The sequence below is a fragment of the Helianthus annuus genome, chromosome 15 (assembly GCF_002127325.2).
Source record: "Helianthus annuus cultivar XRQ/B chromosome 15, HanXRQr2.0-SUNRISE, whole genome shotgun sequence".
NCBI lineage: Eukaryota > Viridiplantae > Streptophyta > Magnoliopsida > Asterales > Asteraceae > Helianthus > Helianthus annuus.
In genome coordinates, this window is record NC_035447.2 from 4568170 (window position 1) to 4586813 (window position 18644).

An 18644-nucleotide genomic window follows, 5' to 3' on the forward strand; every position below is an offset into this window, starting at 1 on the left:
ATAAATTTTGAGTTTTTGAAGAACAAACTTAGAGATGGATCCCCTAATTTGAACCATTATAGAATATAAGCTTATGATGACCCCCTAACTAAATCGTTCTAATTCCGTCACTGGGGTAAATTCTGATTATTTTCGTAAACGCATAGATGAATATAATTTAGGTGACTTTTGAAGTTTGAATCATTCAACTTTTCATTTTTCAATGTAACTAATTTTTTAAGATTGCCCATGTAATGTAACCGTAAATGGGTCACAATCACCACCTTTAGACTCTATTAGGCAATACCTTTTAAACGTCTGATCATAAATGTTTCACTAAATTATGGATTAGGTCCTTTAAAATTTTTATTTTCACACAACGTTCTATACTTAAAAAAGTTCTCTCGTTTTATGTCTGTTATATTAAGCTATATCCAATTCCTCTATTAAGACATGGCATGTGCATTTCATGTGAGGACATTTATGTAATTTTTCACATACTATTTATTTATTTAAACAAAAATACTATTTGGACTTAATTAGAAAAAGTTACCGAATTAAAATAACCCCTAGGAAAAAAAAAATCATTATCCTCAACCCAACCTGAAAACACATCATATCATAGTCTCTTACAAATCCTAAATCCCAAATTTTGAAACCTTAACCCAACCCTGAAAACACATCTTGGTCTCTTACAAATCCCAAATTTTGAAACCTTAATCATCACAAACGAAAAAACAAAATCAAAAGTGAGACGGATGAAAAACGACAGAGTTCATGGCGTCAGTGACCTGACCCGATTCTTAGGTGGCGGTGGTGGGTTTAGCAGCAACTCATGTGATAGTTGTGGTTTTGGCAACAACTCATGTGATGGCACTGTGGCGTTAGTGGTTTCAACCGGGATAGAGAGACGAGACTTAGGTTTTTTCCTAAATAAAAGTGAAAGTGAAATCTTTGAAATTTTCTGAATGCCCTCACATGACATTATATGACATGACTTAACATAGAAATTAAATGAGGGTAGTGTAAAGGGGGAAAAAACGAGTGAGGTTTTCAAATAAATAAAGGATGCCAAGTGTAAGTGAAATTCAAATCTTTAAAGGACCCGGTCCATAACTTGGTGGAATATAAAAGGCAAAAAGTTTACTTTTTAAAATTGGTTCCAAAAAATTAAGTGATTGTTATCCAAACCCAACTCTAGTTATAAGACTGGTTTAAACATCTCTCTCTTTACACACACACACGTGTGTGTTTGAGTTGGGGGTTGACTTTGAAAGATAAAGTTTGTCGTTTGATTCTGATCATGTAATATTATAATATCTGGAAGTCGTTAGTTTTGTAAGTTCTAAATGTTTAGATCAACCATTTTTAACTTGTGCTGTTTGTTTACTGGTTCAACACTTGATGGGTTCAGACTGTTTGTTTCGCGAGCAAATGTCTTAATGGTTTAAACATTTATCTCTGAATGGTTAAGCATTATACTGACTCTTAAGACATCTTACTGGTTTAACACTTAATACTCACCATTGATAAGTTACCAAACAGCCTCCTGCTCTTTTTATTGTAGGCTTGGGTCAAACAATGGCATTCATAATTCCATTTCATTTGGTGCTTATCTCTTTGTTATATTAATTAATGTGTTTCTACATTCTTTGAAAGATTTCTTATCTGATTATTTATAAACGAAAAATCTGTTTTAACTTTGTTTAATAAATCGTTTAGAAAGGAACCACATTATAATCGGTTTAATGTCTTCTGCTAACTTTCGTTAGGGTAACACGGTCAAGCTAAACGTAACCGCAGTGTGAAAGGTTAAAAAAAACAAAAAAAAAAAAAAAAAAAAAACAATTCACCTAAAAAATGCAAATAAGTCTAAACTCACTCACTATTGTTACACCATCAGAGGTGTGGCCAGAATTTACAGATACATATATAAACAAAATACATGACAATAAATCAAATAACAAACCCCCCCTTTAAATAAAGCTACAAACACTCATTTATAGTTATTATTATTACCATTATCTATAGAGGTACAAAAACAATATGTAATCCATTTGTAGATTTCCAGCATACCAATTACTGCAAAAATGCTGCTGCGTACGGGTCATCGGTCAGTCACATAATCATATATATGCAAGTGAATTCCTATCATGATCTTGTGGACGGCCCCGTGTTGGAGTCGGTGGTCTTTGAGTATTAAGTTCCTACAAAAAAAGTACAAAATGATTAGGGTCGCAAACGGTTTGGTACAAAATTCGTTAGTTGTTGCTTTAATAAGTTCAGAAATAGGTTTAATACCTGCATCCAGGTGTCATCTTGTAGACGTTCCGGAGACATTTCTGGTGATTGAAGTGGTGGCGGCAATGGATGAATTAGTTTTGGAACGATCATTAATCCTCGACCGATCACTAATATAGCACCGGCATTGTTAGCGGTCCCTACATTAAGTTTTTTTACCACACTTAGATCAAGATTCACAACCATAATAAGAGGGTTAACTGTTGGGGAAAAAAAAACCCTACTGTTTATATAAAGGACTTCTTCATTAAGTTTAAAAAGCCCCAAGGGTTAAATCATGCAAAAAAGAGTAAACTGCCATTTTGGTCCCTGATATTTGGTCACTTTTGCCACTTTAGTCCAAAACTCAAACCTTTTGCATATGGGTCCCTGTGATTTCAGTTTTATTGCCATTTTAGTCCAAAAATGAAATCAGGTCATATTTGTCTTATAAAACCCTGCAATTTTGTCCTTTTCCTCAGGGGCAAATCAGGTCATATTTGTCTTATAAAATCTCGTATTTATTTATTATTTTTTTACCATTTTGCCCCTGAGGAAAAGGACAAAATAACAGGATTTTATAAGACAAATATGACATGATTTCATTTTTGGACCAAAATGGCAATAAAACTGAAACCACAGGGACCCAAATGCAAAAAGTTTGAGTTTTGGACTAAAGTGGCAAAAGTGACCAAACCTCAGGGACCAAAATGGCAGTTTACTCTGCAAAAAATAAAGTCTAGGGACTTGTGTGTGATTTCATCAAAAGATATTTTTTAAGGGGAAAAAAACTTACCGCAGTAATTGGTTGCGGAAAAAAGGGTGATTAATTGTCCCTGGGCAAATCTTTCAAACCCGTCCATTACACATTCATGTGCTCTTATAATAAGCTGAAGCTTATTCTTTTTACAAAAATCTGAAACCCTGTCAGGCTGCAAATAACTTAGTCATGAGTAAGAGATATAAAATCTACAGGTGATATGATTACGTGTTTAAATACAAAACGAGTCGATTTGGTGTATGTTGCATCTTTCACCGGTGAAACGGGGTTAAGCAAAAACAATCAAGCAAAAATGGGTCAAAATGCTTGGAAATTTGCAAAACTTTAGGATACGGAGTAATTAAGGGTAAAGCAAAAAAAATGTAATTTGTAACTAGGGGTGCAAACGAGCAAGTGGCTCGCGAGCTGCTCGTGATCGGCTCGAGAAAAGCTCGAAACAAGCCGAGCCTAAGCCCGAGCCGAGCTTGAGCCTAAAATAAAGCTCGTGTAATTATCGAGCCCGAGCTCAAGCCTGACATGTGAAGCTCGTCAGGCTCGTCAAGCCTTATCGAGCTTTAGTGTAATATTAGTTTTTATCAATATTTATTGTTTTAATAGCATTTCCCCTTATGTAAAGTTGTCTAGTAAACGAGCCAAGCCGTGCTTATTTAAACTTGTTTACGAGCCGAGCCCAAACCTATAATTAAGCTTGTTTGGTAAACGAACCCGAGCCCGACCTTTACTAATCAAGCTCACGAGCCTAAACAAGTCTATTATTTATATTATTTTTAGAATATATTAATTAATAGATAATAAACGAGCCGAGCTCGAGCTTGAGAAACTATCAACGAGCTGAGCTCGAGCTTTGAAAACAAAGCTCGAACCGAACCGAGCCGAGCCCTCATAAGTTAATCGAACTCAAGCTCGAGCCTGGTCAAGCTCGAGCTCGGCTCGTTTGCACCCCTAGTGGACAACTATGTGTTCTAGTTTTGTGGGGTGAGTATACAAAAAAAATGCATGCATACCCCAAACGTAACAAGACCGGGTCCCCTAGCATTTGGTCTCAAACCTTCGACGCTGTCATTTTCTGTTGGATCAGACCTGCAAAATAATGTAATAAATAAATAAATACTAACAAAATCCTTCAAAAGAAATGCAAAACAAGAACGTTTTACCGTATTGCTGAAAAAATTACTTACCATAGCAAATCCATTAACACGAGGGATCCAGCATCCATGGTTATGGGTCGTTCTATTTTCTCTATTTGTTCAACTAAATGTATTGATCTCCCTATGCCACCATGCATGCATATAATCTTTTTTTCGATAAGTGCTGCAAGTGGAAGATGGTTGAACAGTTGATTGAACCGAGTCCATGCCCAGATCCCGTCATTCTCTCCCTGTACATTACATGTTAGGTGGGTCAGGTAACGGGCCAAAAATGGGTAGACAATGGTAAGGATTAGGTTGACCTGAAACACGTTTTTCACTTCCACAAACCACAAGTCATATAATTAAGTTGGTTAAAATATTGAAAAACAGAATATTGATGATAATTGTTTTTATGAGTGATTTCTAACATTTTCAATTATTTAATGTGGTTAGATGGTAAAAATACAATATGCTAAATAATTAAAATATAGATGGTTTTAATAAATCAAAGTTAATACCTTATTGAAAAAAAAATGTTTTAAAATTTTAATTAACAAATTTTGTAACTGTCACGTCAATGTTCATTTTTTTAAATAACTGTATATGTTAACAAATTACATTATATTTTATTTATCAGTATAATACACGGGTCTATTCAACTGTGCAATGTAAGTTTTTTAAAGCATAAGTTTTTTATTATTATCTATATAACATTACATTTATCAACCCATGTAATACACAGGGTTGTAACCTAGTATGGATATAAAGAATTACAGTATCACAATAATAGTTTGAACTTCTGAATATAAGGACTTTTCAGCCCATTTGACCTCTTGAATAAAATGATTTAGACAGTTTTTGAATAAAATAACTTAATATTTACTTATAAGCCAGTTTTGTAATTAAGCCTGGTTAGCCAGTTATACAAAAAAAGAATAGAGTAAATTGCCAAAATCGTCCATGAGGTTTGGGCATATTTGCCATTTTCATCCAAAACAACTTTTTTGTACCATATAGTCCTTCACTTTTGGGATTTTTTGCCATTTTCATCCAAACGTCTGACTTTTTTTGCCAAAATCGTCCCTGAAATTTAGGATTTTTTTATATTTTCATCCAAATGTTTGTTAGAAAAAATAAAGCAAAATAGACGTTTGGATGAAAATGGCAAAAAATTCCAAAAGTGAAGGACTATATGGTACAAAAAAGTTGTTTAGGATGAAAATGGCAAACATGCCCAAACCTCAGGGACGATTTTGGCAATTTACTCAAAAAAATATAACCCAAATCAAACTACTGATAAGTAAATGGGTCAAAACTGCTAACTGCTAAGTCTACAAAACATTCATAACAAAAGGAAAAAGAAAAAGAAATGAAGTGTTGACCAATACCATTCTTTCAATGCATTCAAGACGAAAACCGAAGAGCGCGTTTATATCAGCAGCCTCATGATTTCCACGTATCAAGTGGACACTCTCGGGATACTGAATCTGAAAAGTAATGAAAAAGAAAAAAGTGAAGCTTCGGTTTACATTATATCAGCAAGTCAGACTTCGAATTTGAAATAAACAATAAAAAGAAAAAACCGTCACCTTTAGAGCAAGGAGCAGAGTGATGGTCTCCAAACTATGTTGCCCTCGGTCCACATAATCTCCAAGGAATAAATAGTCAATATACCTAAAAAGCAAGAAAAGAGTGATTTAAATAGAATTTCAGGATATACCGTTACGATTAGATACTTACATCACGAGCCTATGCATAGTTACCTAAATCGCTAGGGTAGCCACGATCCACGTATTGGATCGTGGTGTACCCAATCGGAAATCGTAAGCGTACCGGAACGCCGTGGTCCAGGCGTCCGGCGAACCGAGTTGCTTCGGTAGGTAACTATGAGCCTATGTATTAAAAAATATGTAATAACTTGTGATTTAGAGTTTAGACATACGTTATGTCTCCAGCAGTGGAAGGATATCCATATTCGTCAAACAACCTCATCAAATCACCAAATTGACCATGTAGATCACCAAACACTTTAATAGGAGCTTTTAGCTGAAGCACTGTAGGCTCGTGCAAAAATATCTGTTCAGCAGCATAGCAAAGCTCTCCAACCTCATAAGAATCAAGGAAAAACCTCCTGTTTGCAGGAGGTTTCCAGTTTCGAGGCCTAAGTAAAGTAGATATGACCTGAAAATAGATGAAATATTATTATTTTGATAGTTTCCATCACATTAATTTGATCCTTTTCGTATTTTCACCACACACTCCACTATTATAAAAACATGAGGAAATAGATGCTTCCGTGTTTGGCAAATTTTATTATTTGAAGAGTTTGGTAAAGTAGTTCATAGTTGTAGCTGTAACTGAACTGTAAAATGACATTAAAGGACACACATTAATATTTATTACGTGCTTGATTATTACATATAACTGTACTTGACATTAAAAAGATGAATTAAAAGATAATCACAATTAAAGGGTTCTTGGATGTGTTGGTGACGGTGGTGGTGTTAAAGCCTTGGAGAATTCATGATAGTTTTTTAGTTTTTGGTACATGTTAAGTGTTATAATAAAGAACGGACATAACATTAATAAAGTTCTAACAATCTGTTATAATAAATAAAAGTTTTTTTTTGTGTCGTGGGTCATTCAGTGAAGCAAGTTTCTGCCTCCGGTTCTTGCCCAAAGTTTCTGACCCTACTCGCAACCCTAATAACTACAACTTTCAATTCAAAACAATTATAATTTATAAAACAAGTTTCTTCGCAACCCTAATGACTACAACTTTCAATTCAAAACAATTATAAAACAAGTTTCTGACATAGTTCGATTAATATAAAGTATGTTTTCCAACCCGCGAAGTTCGCGGGTGATAACCTAGTTAAAAAGATGAATTAAAAGATAATCACAATTAAAGGGTGCTTGGATGTGTGTTTTGAAGTGATTCTGTGGAATTAAAAAAATCAGACGCGTGCATGTTTGGCAAATTCTTATTATTTGAAGGGTTTGGTAAAGGAGTTGTAGCTGTAACTGAGCTGTAAAATGACATTGAAGGACACACATTACTATTCAATACATACTTTTTTTTTGTGAAAGGATATTTAGGTCATTTTATCTCAAACCCATAAATGCTGCATTAGGTAGCTTTTGACCTTTTTAGAAATCAGAATCACCGGGGTAACCCTTTACCCAAAAAAAAAGACCTTTTTAGAAATCAAAGCTAAATCTTTTGTCATCCAAATGATTTCGTTTTTCAGTGGAAGCTTATATTTTAAAACAAAAGCTTCATATGACAAAAATAAGACAGTTTTTTTTTATAAAAGGCAAGACCATTGTGAAATGGAAACAAAAAATGTTTGGTTACATGAAGGGGTAAGTAAGTGATTTTATTTTACCCTAAAATATTTTGTTGTGAAACGGTTTGCTTTGACCCCCTAAATAACAAACAATTATAAGCTAAAACTGTTATCGAAAAATTAAAAACCAAGGATCGGATATTAGTTCCAAAACGCAAATCCAAACAACGTGTTGATAAATATTACAAATCTTACCTTCTTGTGCAAGCCTTCTGGTGACTTTTGCCTTGTGAACTTTTTAGCAGAATATGACATGTCATTTTGCAAAGGAATCATCCGTCGACTCTCATTTTCAAACTGATCTAATGACAGCTGTCTTACCAACCCACCAAGGTTACCTACAGCCTCTTTAGCAACCACAACCTGCATTATGTTAACATATATTTAAAAAGCACATTTTGACCGACTTATGACTGATATATCAAGAATAAGTCAAACAAAGAACTCCAACTAAGAATGAAACGGGCCAAATGGGGTCCAAAAGGGTGGAAATACACCATCAACGTTTTATGTAACCTCTTAAACCTCGTTATTCACAGATTAAGATTTTCATTGTACTGATAACGTAGTTTTTAGTAATCATCACATTTAACACATTAATTTTTTAGTAAAGTACACGAATAGTCCCTGTGGGTTTTCAAAATTTTGAATTTGGTCCCTAACTTTCCAAAAGTACACGGATGGTCTCTATGGTTTGCCTTTTGTAACACATTTAGTCCCCTGCCACCAAACTTAAAGGTTTTAGGAGGTCCAACTTACAGACTAAATGCATTACAAAGTGCAAACCACAGGGACCATCCATGTACTTTTGGCAAAAGTTGGGGACTAAAATTGCTACAAAGTGCAAACCACCAGGACCATCTGTGTACTTTTGGAAATCTAAGGACCAAATCCAAATTTTTTAAAAACCACAGGGGCTATCCGTGTACTTTACTCTTAATTTTTTATGGACAAAAAAGTGTTTGTGTGTGTGTGTGTGTGGGGGGGGGGGGGGGGGGACAGTAATAATGTAGCTTTTGGTGATTTAAAACTTAACACATTAAGGAATGTCTTAGCGGGTCAACCAAAGACGACACGTTTTGACCTGATACCCAACCCACCCGTTTTACAACATCCAAACATGTTCCTTGGTCTATATAGGAAAATAAATAAGAATAAGATACACGGAGTTAAAGAAGAAAAGGCATACAGCTCTTGGATGAAGTCGAACATCTCCCTCTTCATCACTGCCTTCTGAATTGCTATCTGCAGGTTTTGAGTCATCATCTGCTACAGACGGCTCAGCATTAGCAGCCTGTGCCTGTGCAGCTTGCCAGACAGCATTTGCAGCCTCAGCTTCAGCAGCAGAAGCTTCAACCAGCCTCTCCATTGATTCTTTGTCCATGCTGCTGGAAAATATTTTAAAAAATGAGTTTCTGTAGTTATATACTATTCAGCTATGCAGTTAATGCGGTAAAATATCGGATATTGGTCAAGGGCCGATATTTGAGATATAGGTTATCATAGTGAGATATCAGTGGGATATCGGTAATTCTAATATCATGCAGAATTTATATACATAGCAATTTAACACTAACAATTGTAGCAAGTAGGAATTGATTAAGACTTAAGACACTAACAATTAACAATTAAGACTTAAAACACTAATGGCAGCAATAAGAATAAAGACGAATGGTAGAACTAAGAATAAAGGTACTGATATCGGGAAAATTGGTGACATATCAGTTATATCGGTCAAATATCGGTGATATATCAGCTATATCGGTCAATATCGCCGATAGTATCGGTAGCGATATTTGACACCGATATTTTACATGGTGACCGATAACCGATATATCACCGATATTCAGAGAGGTTCGGTTGACTTGCAGGCAATTTTTCATCCACTTTTAATAAACATCTATGTGATAGATGATTACAATATAGTTATTTAATAATTTGAATAAAACAATATATGAGAATTTGTTCATTATAAATAAACTTTGGGCGACTTTCAACCTATTTATGATAAAACACCACCCAAGATGACCCATCTATGCCACCTAACTTCAAACAAAAATCGAATTAGTATGACCAAAAGAGAAACAGGATAACCTTAAGCCCATAGATGAGGGACTTTGAGGTCCGTCATTTGAAGATACGGGATCAAATGAGTCCAAATTACTTGTCCTGGGACTGCTCACATTGGATCCCCTCTCCGTTGGTAGTGTGGGAGTATTGACATCAGATTGAAAAGGTGAATTCTCAGCAACAAGGAAATCACCTAACAATACCTCTGCAGCACATAATATAAGTATTAAGTAAAATGTTGTTATTTCCAATTACATCTGAGTAAGAAACTTGATCTAATAAAAAGATTTTCCCCTGCTATCTAAAAATCTGGCATGATCATTTCAGCAGCGCTTATGTAGAAGGTGACTGGATGTTCGTTTTGAAATTGATTTATGTGATATCGACTAACGTCAATTACATAATCAGCTGTAGCAGAATGTGCTACAGAAAATAGTGTGTGAATATGCATCTGCTATTTAAAGTTGTAAAAAAAGACGTATGTGTTTGGCATTATCAGATTATTTAAAGAATTAACAGATAAATGATTATTTGACCCTTAAAAAATCAGAAGCAAAAATTGTTGATTTACAACCTCAGATAAACAGTTCCAGAAATCAAAACATCCTGATATTCTTTTTTCGACAATCATGCTTAGGATAATAAATTATGGGCACTTTAAATAGTCTCAAAATAATTGTCGCTTTCAAAATGGAAAGTTATAACTCACTAAGTTTTACATTTTACATTTTACCCTTATCGTTAAAGCTTGCAAGCTGCACAAGTCAATTGGTATTTTTGATCCATTAAGGTTAAGATTTGACATTTTGCTAATTAAAATCTGTACTAAATGTCCACATTTTATATTGTGTTTTTCATTTACGGGCAGTAATTTTAGGACTGAGAAACCATAGTTTAGAAAAATGCCCTCACCGCCCCTAAGGCCGCCATAGACATATAACCGAACACCAACAGACGCAGCAGCATGCCGACAGCGACGCATGAGTTCTAACGAAGGTTCTTCTGTTTGCCCTTTGCTGACACGTGGTGCTGTTACTAACCCATGTCTATCCAACCAAACACCGGCAGCAGTGTCCAAAACTGTAAACTCATATTGTAATGATTATAATTTACCATATGTTAAATATGACTTATAGTAAAAAGTTAAAAAAATGAACTAAAATTTAACCTGCAACAGCGGCTTCACCGTCTACTGCCCGTCCTCCCCTCACAACACCTCCTGTAACATGCAATCGGGCCCCAACAAAGACCTGATTTAACAAGGAATTGAACTTATAAGTAGAAACATACATATTAAGTATCAACTCTTGTTACTTGGTATGATAAAGAAACAATATTACAAAAATAATAAAAATCATTAAAGATCATGTATGCATAAAAAGAGTGTGTTAATTTTACGCTTACCATTAACCATAGTTGTCAATAGCGGCCATAGCGACCGCTATAGCGCGCTATGTAACGAGGCGACCAAGTGTCGCTATCTGGGTCATAGCGACCAATAGCGTGAATAGCGACAGTTAGGTTTTTTTTTGTTGTAAATAGCAATTAGATATAGCTTTAAAATAGCTGGATTTATAGGTTTTTGTTAAATATACATGTAAAATAGCATATATACCAAGGTATTTTGATATAATATACATATAAAAATTTTCAAAATTCTTTTTCTAGTGTATCGTTATTTATAAAATAGCAGTCGCCCTTTGTCGCTATTCGCTATGTAGCATATAGGTCCCTTGTCGCTATTCGCTATTAACAACTATGCCATTAACTTGCAATATATGTGATAAATGCAACTAAAGATGGTTAATGTTTTTTTATGATTAACGAGAGGTCAAAACATTACTATTACAATAATAATATAAATCCAAATACTTACCGAGGCATGTTGGTACCTTGATGAAGGGGCAACTCCAGGTGCAAGAGTCCATTCCCATTGGCCATTCCTATGCATGAGCAATCCATAAGCATCTGCTAATGGCTGCGATGCACATATAGTTACAAGATTTTATAATCTTTAGTTCAACCACTTAAACTACCCAAATCTTTTACTTCCATCCGAGTTCAAAAATGTTGTAATAATAAAAATGCTAGCAGTAGAAGTAACAAATAAACAGTGATGATAAAAAATAATTTATAGCTACTTTTGAAATTGCATGACATGTGCTTGTTACATCTTTGCATGCTATTTTGTTAATTTTGAATACATGTGTAAATTTGTTTCAAAAAATATTAAGTTACCTTGTTAGTCGCTTATCAGAAATAAAGTTGTGGATTCATTAAAATATGAATATATGATATGATTATTTCGACTTCACTTTAAATATGTTTCAATTCATTCTGATGCCCAAGCGATAGGTCATTACGGCACTAATGGTGTGAGAATTCGTTGCAGTGTGATCAATCCACATCTCCTTTTGTTGGTGCGCTCCGAGAGCATTTAGCCATTACGATATGTGATTTTGATAAGAGGCATAGGGGTCGACTGTTTTGGGATTGCATATTTGGTGGATGGTTGTGTGATGCAAACACCCATCACACATTATGTTGTACATTTGGGTCTACGACTCCATGTGCTTTTATGATATGTGTTGTTTGAGCTCAATTGTGATTTCGGTTGTTCAGTTATTTAGTTTTATCGTTCTGTGTAATTTTTTATATTCCATGTTTTGGGTTAATATACTTGTTAACTACAATATTTTTCATTCGTACATATTACATCCCGTGTAATTCGTTGTGTTATCAAGTATATTGCAGGGAACAATGAAGAGTCTTCGGATAAAGACACTCACTTAAAAAGTGGAAAAAAGCTCAAGAGAAAGTTCCTTTTATAACGACTCCTACAGGTTATTTATGTTGACTTATGAAATATTGAATTTTGGCGGATTTTAATATTTTGAAGGTTTTGTTTGGATAAGCTCGGCTGCTCGGGAATAATATTTTGTTGTAATTGGATATTTGACTTTATAAGTGTTACACATGATCCTTCCAGGAATGAAATGTTACAAATATGAGCGCATATGTATATAATACCATATGCAACAAATGTAACGTGCATATCATTAAAAAGAGAGTAAAATGCACTATGTCAATCAATAGACATTAATTGCAATGCCTTAAGTAAGCGCATATTTTTATCGCCAACTGAGATAAAGCAAAGTAAATGTGCAACATTGGCATGGTAGTAATTATCACATGGGCCCTAGCTAGAGCAAGTAGTTGATATCTTAGAAGTTGAAGCTAAAATTAGAATATCGGAAAGTAATTAATCATATTATTATTATGCTAAGTGTATATTTTAATGATAGCACATACCGTGCCAGAAGTGTCTCTTCCACCGCATAGCAAAAACATACCATCCGAGCGTGCACTAGCTGTTGCATACCTGCAAAAAACAAATATTCGCTTAAAAATTCAAACTTATATACATACATATGTACATACATATAAATAATAAATATATTCAATTCGATTTGGTTTGGTATCAGTAAAACCAAAAACCAAATTCATGCAACTAGAACTACAAATTTACCACTAATTCAAGAAAAGGAACCAAGGTATAAAAAACGGTGCAACCTATATAATTACATAATATGTACTTAAAATTTTTAGTTTCACTTACATTCTAGCAGAAGGTTTGTCACCATCTGGATTTAACCTCTGCCATGCGTATGGTTTTTGAGCAGTATCCAAAGCCCAAGCATCTGAAAGTACTTTCTTTCCTAAATTTAAAAAAAAAATGATGCAATTAATAGTGATAGAAATTGGAAAATAGTCCAATACAATCAATTAGTCCCCCAAAGTCAACTTTTGATATCAATGATTCAAGCCTAGATATAACAAAAACAATAAAAACGCTTTTCAGGAATGCTTTTTTTCTAACACATTAAATCAACTTTTAACGCACACCAAAAGTACTTTGTGGCATTGCTGAAATCAAAAGGTAGTCGGTACTCGGTTGGACACTCAAGTATAAAGCTTCGGGAATTCAAACGTGGTGGATTCCATATATAGGATCCAAAATGATATTTTATTGATAATAAAGAAAATGCAAATTAAACACAGAATCTGCCAGCTCTCTAGATAAGAGAGGCTAGGTTCTCTCAACTTAACTCTAAATGGCATCAATAATCAAATCAAGCACTATGCAGTTATGCGATAAAAAATCAGATATCGATCTTGACCGATATTTGAGATATCGGTTATCACGGTGGGATATCCGTAATTTTAATATCATGCAAAATTTATATACATATATATAGCAATTAAACACTAACAATTCAGTATGCTCTCCTACCATTAACAAATTAACCTTCTGCAACTTGCAAAACACTAACAATTGTAGCAAGTAGGAACTGATTAAGACTTAAAACACTAACATTTAACACTAACAATTAACAACTAAGACTTAAAACACTAATGGCAGCAATAAGAAGAAAGAAGAATGTAGAACTAAAAACATAGGTTCTGATATCGGGATTTGGGAAAATCAGTGATATGTCAGTCAAATATCAGAAATGTCAGTCAAATATCAGAAATGTCAGTCAAATATCAGAAATGTCAGTCAATACCGCCGATGATATGGACACCAATATTTGACACTGGTATTTTACATGGGGGCCGATAACCTATAGATCGGTGATATATCACCGATATTAACTGCATAGATCAAGCATAATACTTGAGTTCTCCTAATCCTTATGTGTATAGTTGTATCAAACTTTCAATATGGAAATAAGAATGGTACCTGTTTATGGGAATAATCTCAATTTTAGTTATGATTGATATACCATCATACCTAATTAAAAACTTATTCGAAATATAGCATAACCCCAACATACAACCTTCATTCAATGTGGATAGAAAAACGCATCCAAAGTAATATTTACTGATGTTCTTCCTACATTTTAGTTTTACTCATCTTTGCTAAAACTAAAATGCTCAATTATATTATAAACATACTCACCGTCATTGCCGCTAACAGTAACAAGGTAGCGTTGGGCAACCAAGTCCATGACATGGCCATATCGTGGGCCCGGCCCGTCCCCCTGAACAACAAGTCTGCACTCCAGAAACAAGAAGTCAAAGTCAGCACTTCAAGCAAAAGGTAATCATCGAAGAAGTGCAAAAGTGAAACTTCAGCAAAAAGTTACCGATGCCATTTATATTTGTCATTACTCATGTCAAGAACGTAAAGATCATCCGTTGAATGCCCGGCAGGACCTATTCCGCCCTAGTAATGTAGCACAAATTTATCAAAATTCATAATCAAAACTAAACAAAAAAAGAGACAAATTCACTCAATAATAACCAAGTTTCCCAAGTGTTCCACTAAAGTCTCTCAGATTTTTTTATGAAGAAAACCACTAAACTTTCAATATGTGATCTTCATCTAATGTAGTGAAATCTTTTATACATGTTAAAAACCTTATAATTAAATGACCCAAAAGGAGCATATGTGAATCTTGGTTGCTATTTAATGATTATTATTTTTCTAACTTGACTTAAATTGAACAATTATGAAATTTGGTTATCATTTAGTGAATTTATCCGTTTCAATTATTACCTCTACTTAAGTTAAATTTGAAAAATATAACCACTATATAATAGCCAAGATTCGTATTTATTCCATTTAGATCACTTAATTTTATAAATTCTTAACATTTATAAAAAGTTTCACAGCATTAAAACACATACCGAAACTTGAGAGTTGAGTGGAACGCTTAGAAAAGTTGGTTATTGTAGACGATTTTATTCCCGAAGAAAAATAACCCTTTTTGTACTTTAGCAAATACATATAGTCTAAAATTACCTGAAATACGACCATGGTTCCAACAACAGCAGCTGCATGAGCAGCTCTGGGGGAAGGCGGTTCTCCAGCCGGTCGAATTCTGCAAATCCTTCACAATCAGCATATAATTTCTAACCAAATTAACAAACTTCAACACAATAACTTAAAATCACCTGGTCCATTTCCTGGTCAAAACATCATATGAATGAACAGAGTTTGTCACACCAGCCAACCCTAAAATTATAACATCAACAAACACAGATTACTAGTGTTACCTTTAAGCATTAACAATATAAAAAAACCAAGACAAGTTTAAATTATTACTGATGCCGGGGATTGGTGACGAGGCGCCACCTTCTATCGCGGTGGCGCCACCGAATAAAATCAGTCTCGGTCCGTGAGACTTAGTCGGAGCAATCGCGGTCAGCGTGTGCGCACACCTAGGGCCAGGAGCATCCTCTTCAGTGTCCCAATACGTCTCTAACGGCTGATAACTCGGAGCAGGTTGTAGCCAAGGCTTTGAACCCATCAAACCCTAACCCAAACAACCAGAAACCCTAGCCTCTAGTCAAATCCACCTCCTAACTTCAAAACAGCTGAAAAATAAAAACAAAGTATCTGATTAATGTGATGCCGGAATAATCTACTTTTGAACCGATCAAACCCTAACCAAACAACCAGAAACCCTAACCTATAGTCAAATCCACCTCCTAACTTCAAAACAACTGAAAAATGAAAACAACGTATCTGAATTAATGTGATGCCGGAATATTCTGCTTTTAAACCGATCAAACCCTAACCGAACAGTCAGAAACCCTAACTCAGTAACTCCTAAATCTTATCGATCTCAAATTCACCTTTAAGTACTAAACAGTTGAAAATCAAAAACAACGAATCTAAATTACCGAAGCGGAAATCGGACCGCCGTATACGACGGTGGTGCGGCGGACGTGGTGCCGGAATATTCTGCTTTTGAAGCCGTCAAACCCTAACCGAACAACCAGAAACCCTAACTCCTAATTCTTATCGATCTCAAATTCACCTCTAGCTTCTGAACAATTGAGAAATAGAAACAACGAATCGGAGTTACCAAAGTGGAAATCGGACCGCCGTGGTGCAGCGGCGGAGGTGGTGCCGGAATATTCTGAGTTTGATCGGAATTAGTACTCACTGTTGCAGCATAACAGCTTCAATTGTCGATAGAAATCGTTGAAAACTGAATATATGTGTTGAATCGAGTGCTGATTTTGAAATTCACGAGATGATTTGCATCAATTTTGAAAAATTGAAGTTTGAAGGTTGAAGGTTGAATCTGATGAGTTGATCTGTAAAGTGATCTGACTAAAAAAGTGAAAGAAAACAAATAAAGAGAATTGATGTCACAATATATTAGATATGGGTTATTTGGAGGAGTCGAAACGAGGCGATATTTGAAGGAAGACAACCTTACGTGAATAAGATGAAAGAAGAAATCAAGATGTACGGGTATATGTGGCTGAAAAGTAGAGTCAAGAATGCGGCTTTGTCATGGGAGGATTGGTGTAATTTCGATTTAACTAGTTTTGGCATATGATAGTTTAGAATCATTGTATGAAGCTTGGTGTATAACATTTGGTGGCCCATCTGGCTAACATTTGGTTGTCCAGATGTGATGGAATAAAAATTATTTGTTGGTCTTTCAAAAAAAAAAAAAAAAAAAAAAAAAAAAAAGTTACATCTTTGTTTCCATTTGTCAAACTATAGGATATCTAGATATGTACAAGTCCACCTATATAGACTCGAGTTGACCCGAACTCGACGAGGCATATGTTTCAACCAAGTGGGCTACTGGACTAGTCTTATACTGGCACAAACTCAAATAAGTAATGATAAAAACCGAATTGATTTAATTGTTATGTATGTATACTCTTGATTGTTCGGTTTATACTCTATTAGAGTTTTCGAGAAACTAGAAACTGATATCTTTATAATTTTTTACTTTTTTTGCAGGTTTTAAATTATGAGTTTATGTTCACCAAAGACAAGAATTTATTATTTGTTTCAAATGTAAACACAATGTTTTTTTAGACAATGATGCTTGAACAAACGGGTTGGGATAGAAAATAGTTATGAAAGGAAAAACAACATTTGTAGTTTATACGGGTTCATATCTATTTTGGATTGAAGCCACGAACATGCTTTGATGTAATTCGATCCTTGCACTTAAACGCGACTTTGAATTACTTTAAAAGTGTCACACCGTTGTTTAAATTACCTAATAAATGCATCACATCTAGCGCAACACGTTGCGGATGAATTCGTAAAGGTGTAGTTATAGCTATTAAGCAACATATGGGTTTACGTGTGTGAAAAATTATACGTTCTAACCACATGTTAAAGTTACAGTGGCGCAACGTGCAGATTTACCTGTCTCTTTAAATTACCTAAATACGCCATTGCACCACCGCAATACGCGGCAAGTAAATTACTAGTTTATTTGCTAAATCATAGTTATTGTTTTGCCTTCCTTTTTCTTTTTAGTCCGCTAACTCACACAAAATATAATTATACTTTTAAATTTACATATTGTTTTCGGGATAAACACATTTTCTGTACACCTTTGCTATTATTGATTACAACTTTTAGTGGCCTTCATCCCACCTGACCCGTTAAGGTTTAAAAAAGGGCTCCTTCTCTTTATATAGAACTCATTATTTCTAGAATATCTTTAATGAACAAATTTCCATCTCTACAAATAAGTTACATACTTATGATATTTACATACATAATTAGTTTATTTATTGTATACTTATACTAACTTGATTGTTAGACAATATACGAGAATTCGGTCTCATGGACCTTATGTCAAGTTCATGTTTTAAAGTATGTGCTATACCATGACAATATGATATACAACACTAAACCAACGACAAGAACATTCGGAACCAAAAGACTCCTTACGTTATTTTTCAAGTCCTGACAATAACTTTACGGACTATATAACATCAAAACTTAACTAAAAATTAAAATTAATATAAAAACAAGTCCATTTTCACTTAATCATTTTTATATTAGTTAGTTATTAAAAAAAGAAAACAGAAAGTTAAGTGATTCTACGTATCAAACATCCAACAATAAAAAAACAAAATGTTAATGGAAAGTCCATATTCACTTAGTAATTTTTATATTAAAAAAAAAAGAAAAAAGAAAGTTAATGATTCTGCATATCAAACACCAAACATACATTATTAAAAGGTTTTAATAATATTTAAAATTAATATTAATAA

General features: G+C 34.3%; 1 protein-coding gene across 5 annotated transcripts; it reads right to left on the reverse strand.

Moving 5' to 3' along the window:
• Positions 1-1840: 1840 nt before the first annotated feature.
• Positions 1841-16900, reverse strand: LOC110865407 (serine/threonine-protein phosphatase BSL1). Of its 5 annotated transcripts, XM_022114652.2 has the most exons (23): positions 16284-16864; positions 16070-16103; positions 15703-15974; positions 15552-15612; positions 15400-15478; positions 14741-14820; positions 14554-14648; positions 13210-13309; positions 12903-12972; positions 11467-11568; positions 10759-10840; positions 10503-10670; positions 9615-9795; positions 8710-8908; positions 7716-7883; positions 6113-6351; positions 5760-5844; positions 5559-5657; positions 4219-4418; positions 4045-4120; positions 3056-3191; positions 2281-2420; positions 1841-2186 (listed from the first exon to the last, which is right to left on the reverse strand). In XM_022114652.2, exons 3-23 carry the CDS (start codon positions 15905-15907, stop codon positions 2106-2108), a joined length of 2646 nt encoding a protein of 881 aa, XP_021970344.1. In that variant the 5' UTR covers positions 15908-15974; positions 16070-16103; positions 16284-16864; the 3' UTR covers positions 1841-2105. The 5 variants fall into 5 exon arrangements, with proteins under 5 accessions (XP_021970344.1, XP_035839993.1, XP_021970345.1 ...); XM_035984100.1 differs by lacking the exon at positions 16070-16103 and having other exon boundaries at positions 8710-8905; positions 16469-16900; XM_022114653.2 differs by lacking the exon at positions 16070-16103 and having other exon boundaries at positions 16469-16900.
• Positions 16901-18644: the final 1744 nt, after the last annotated feature.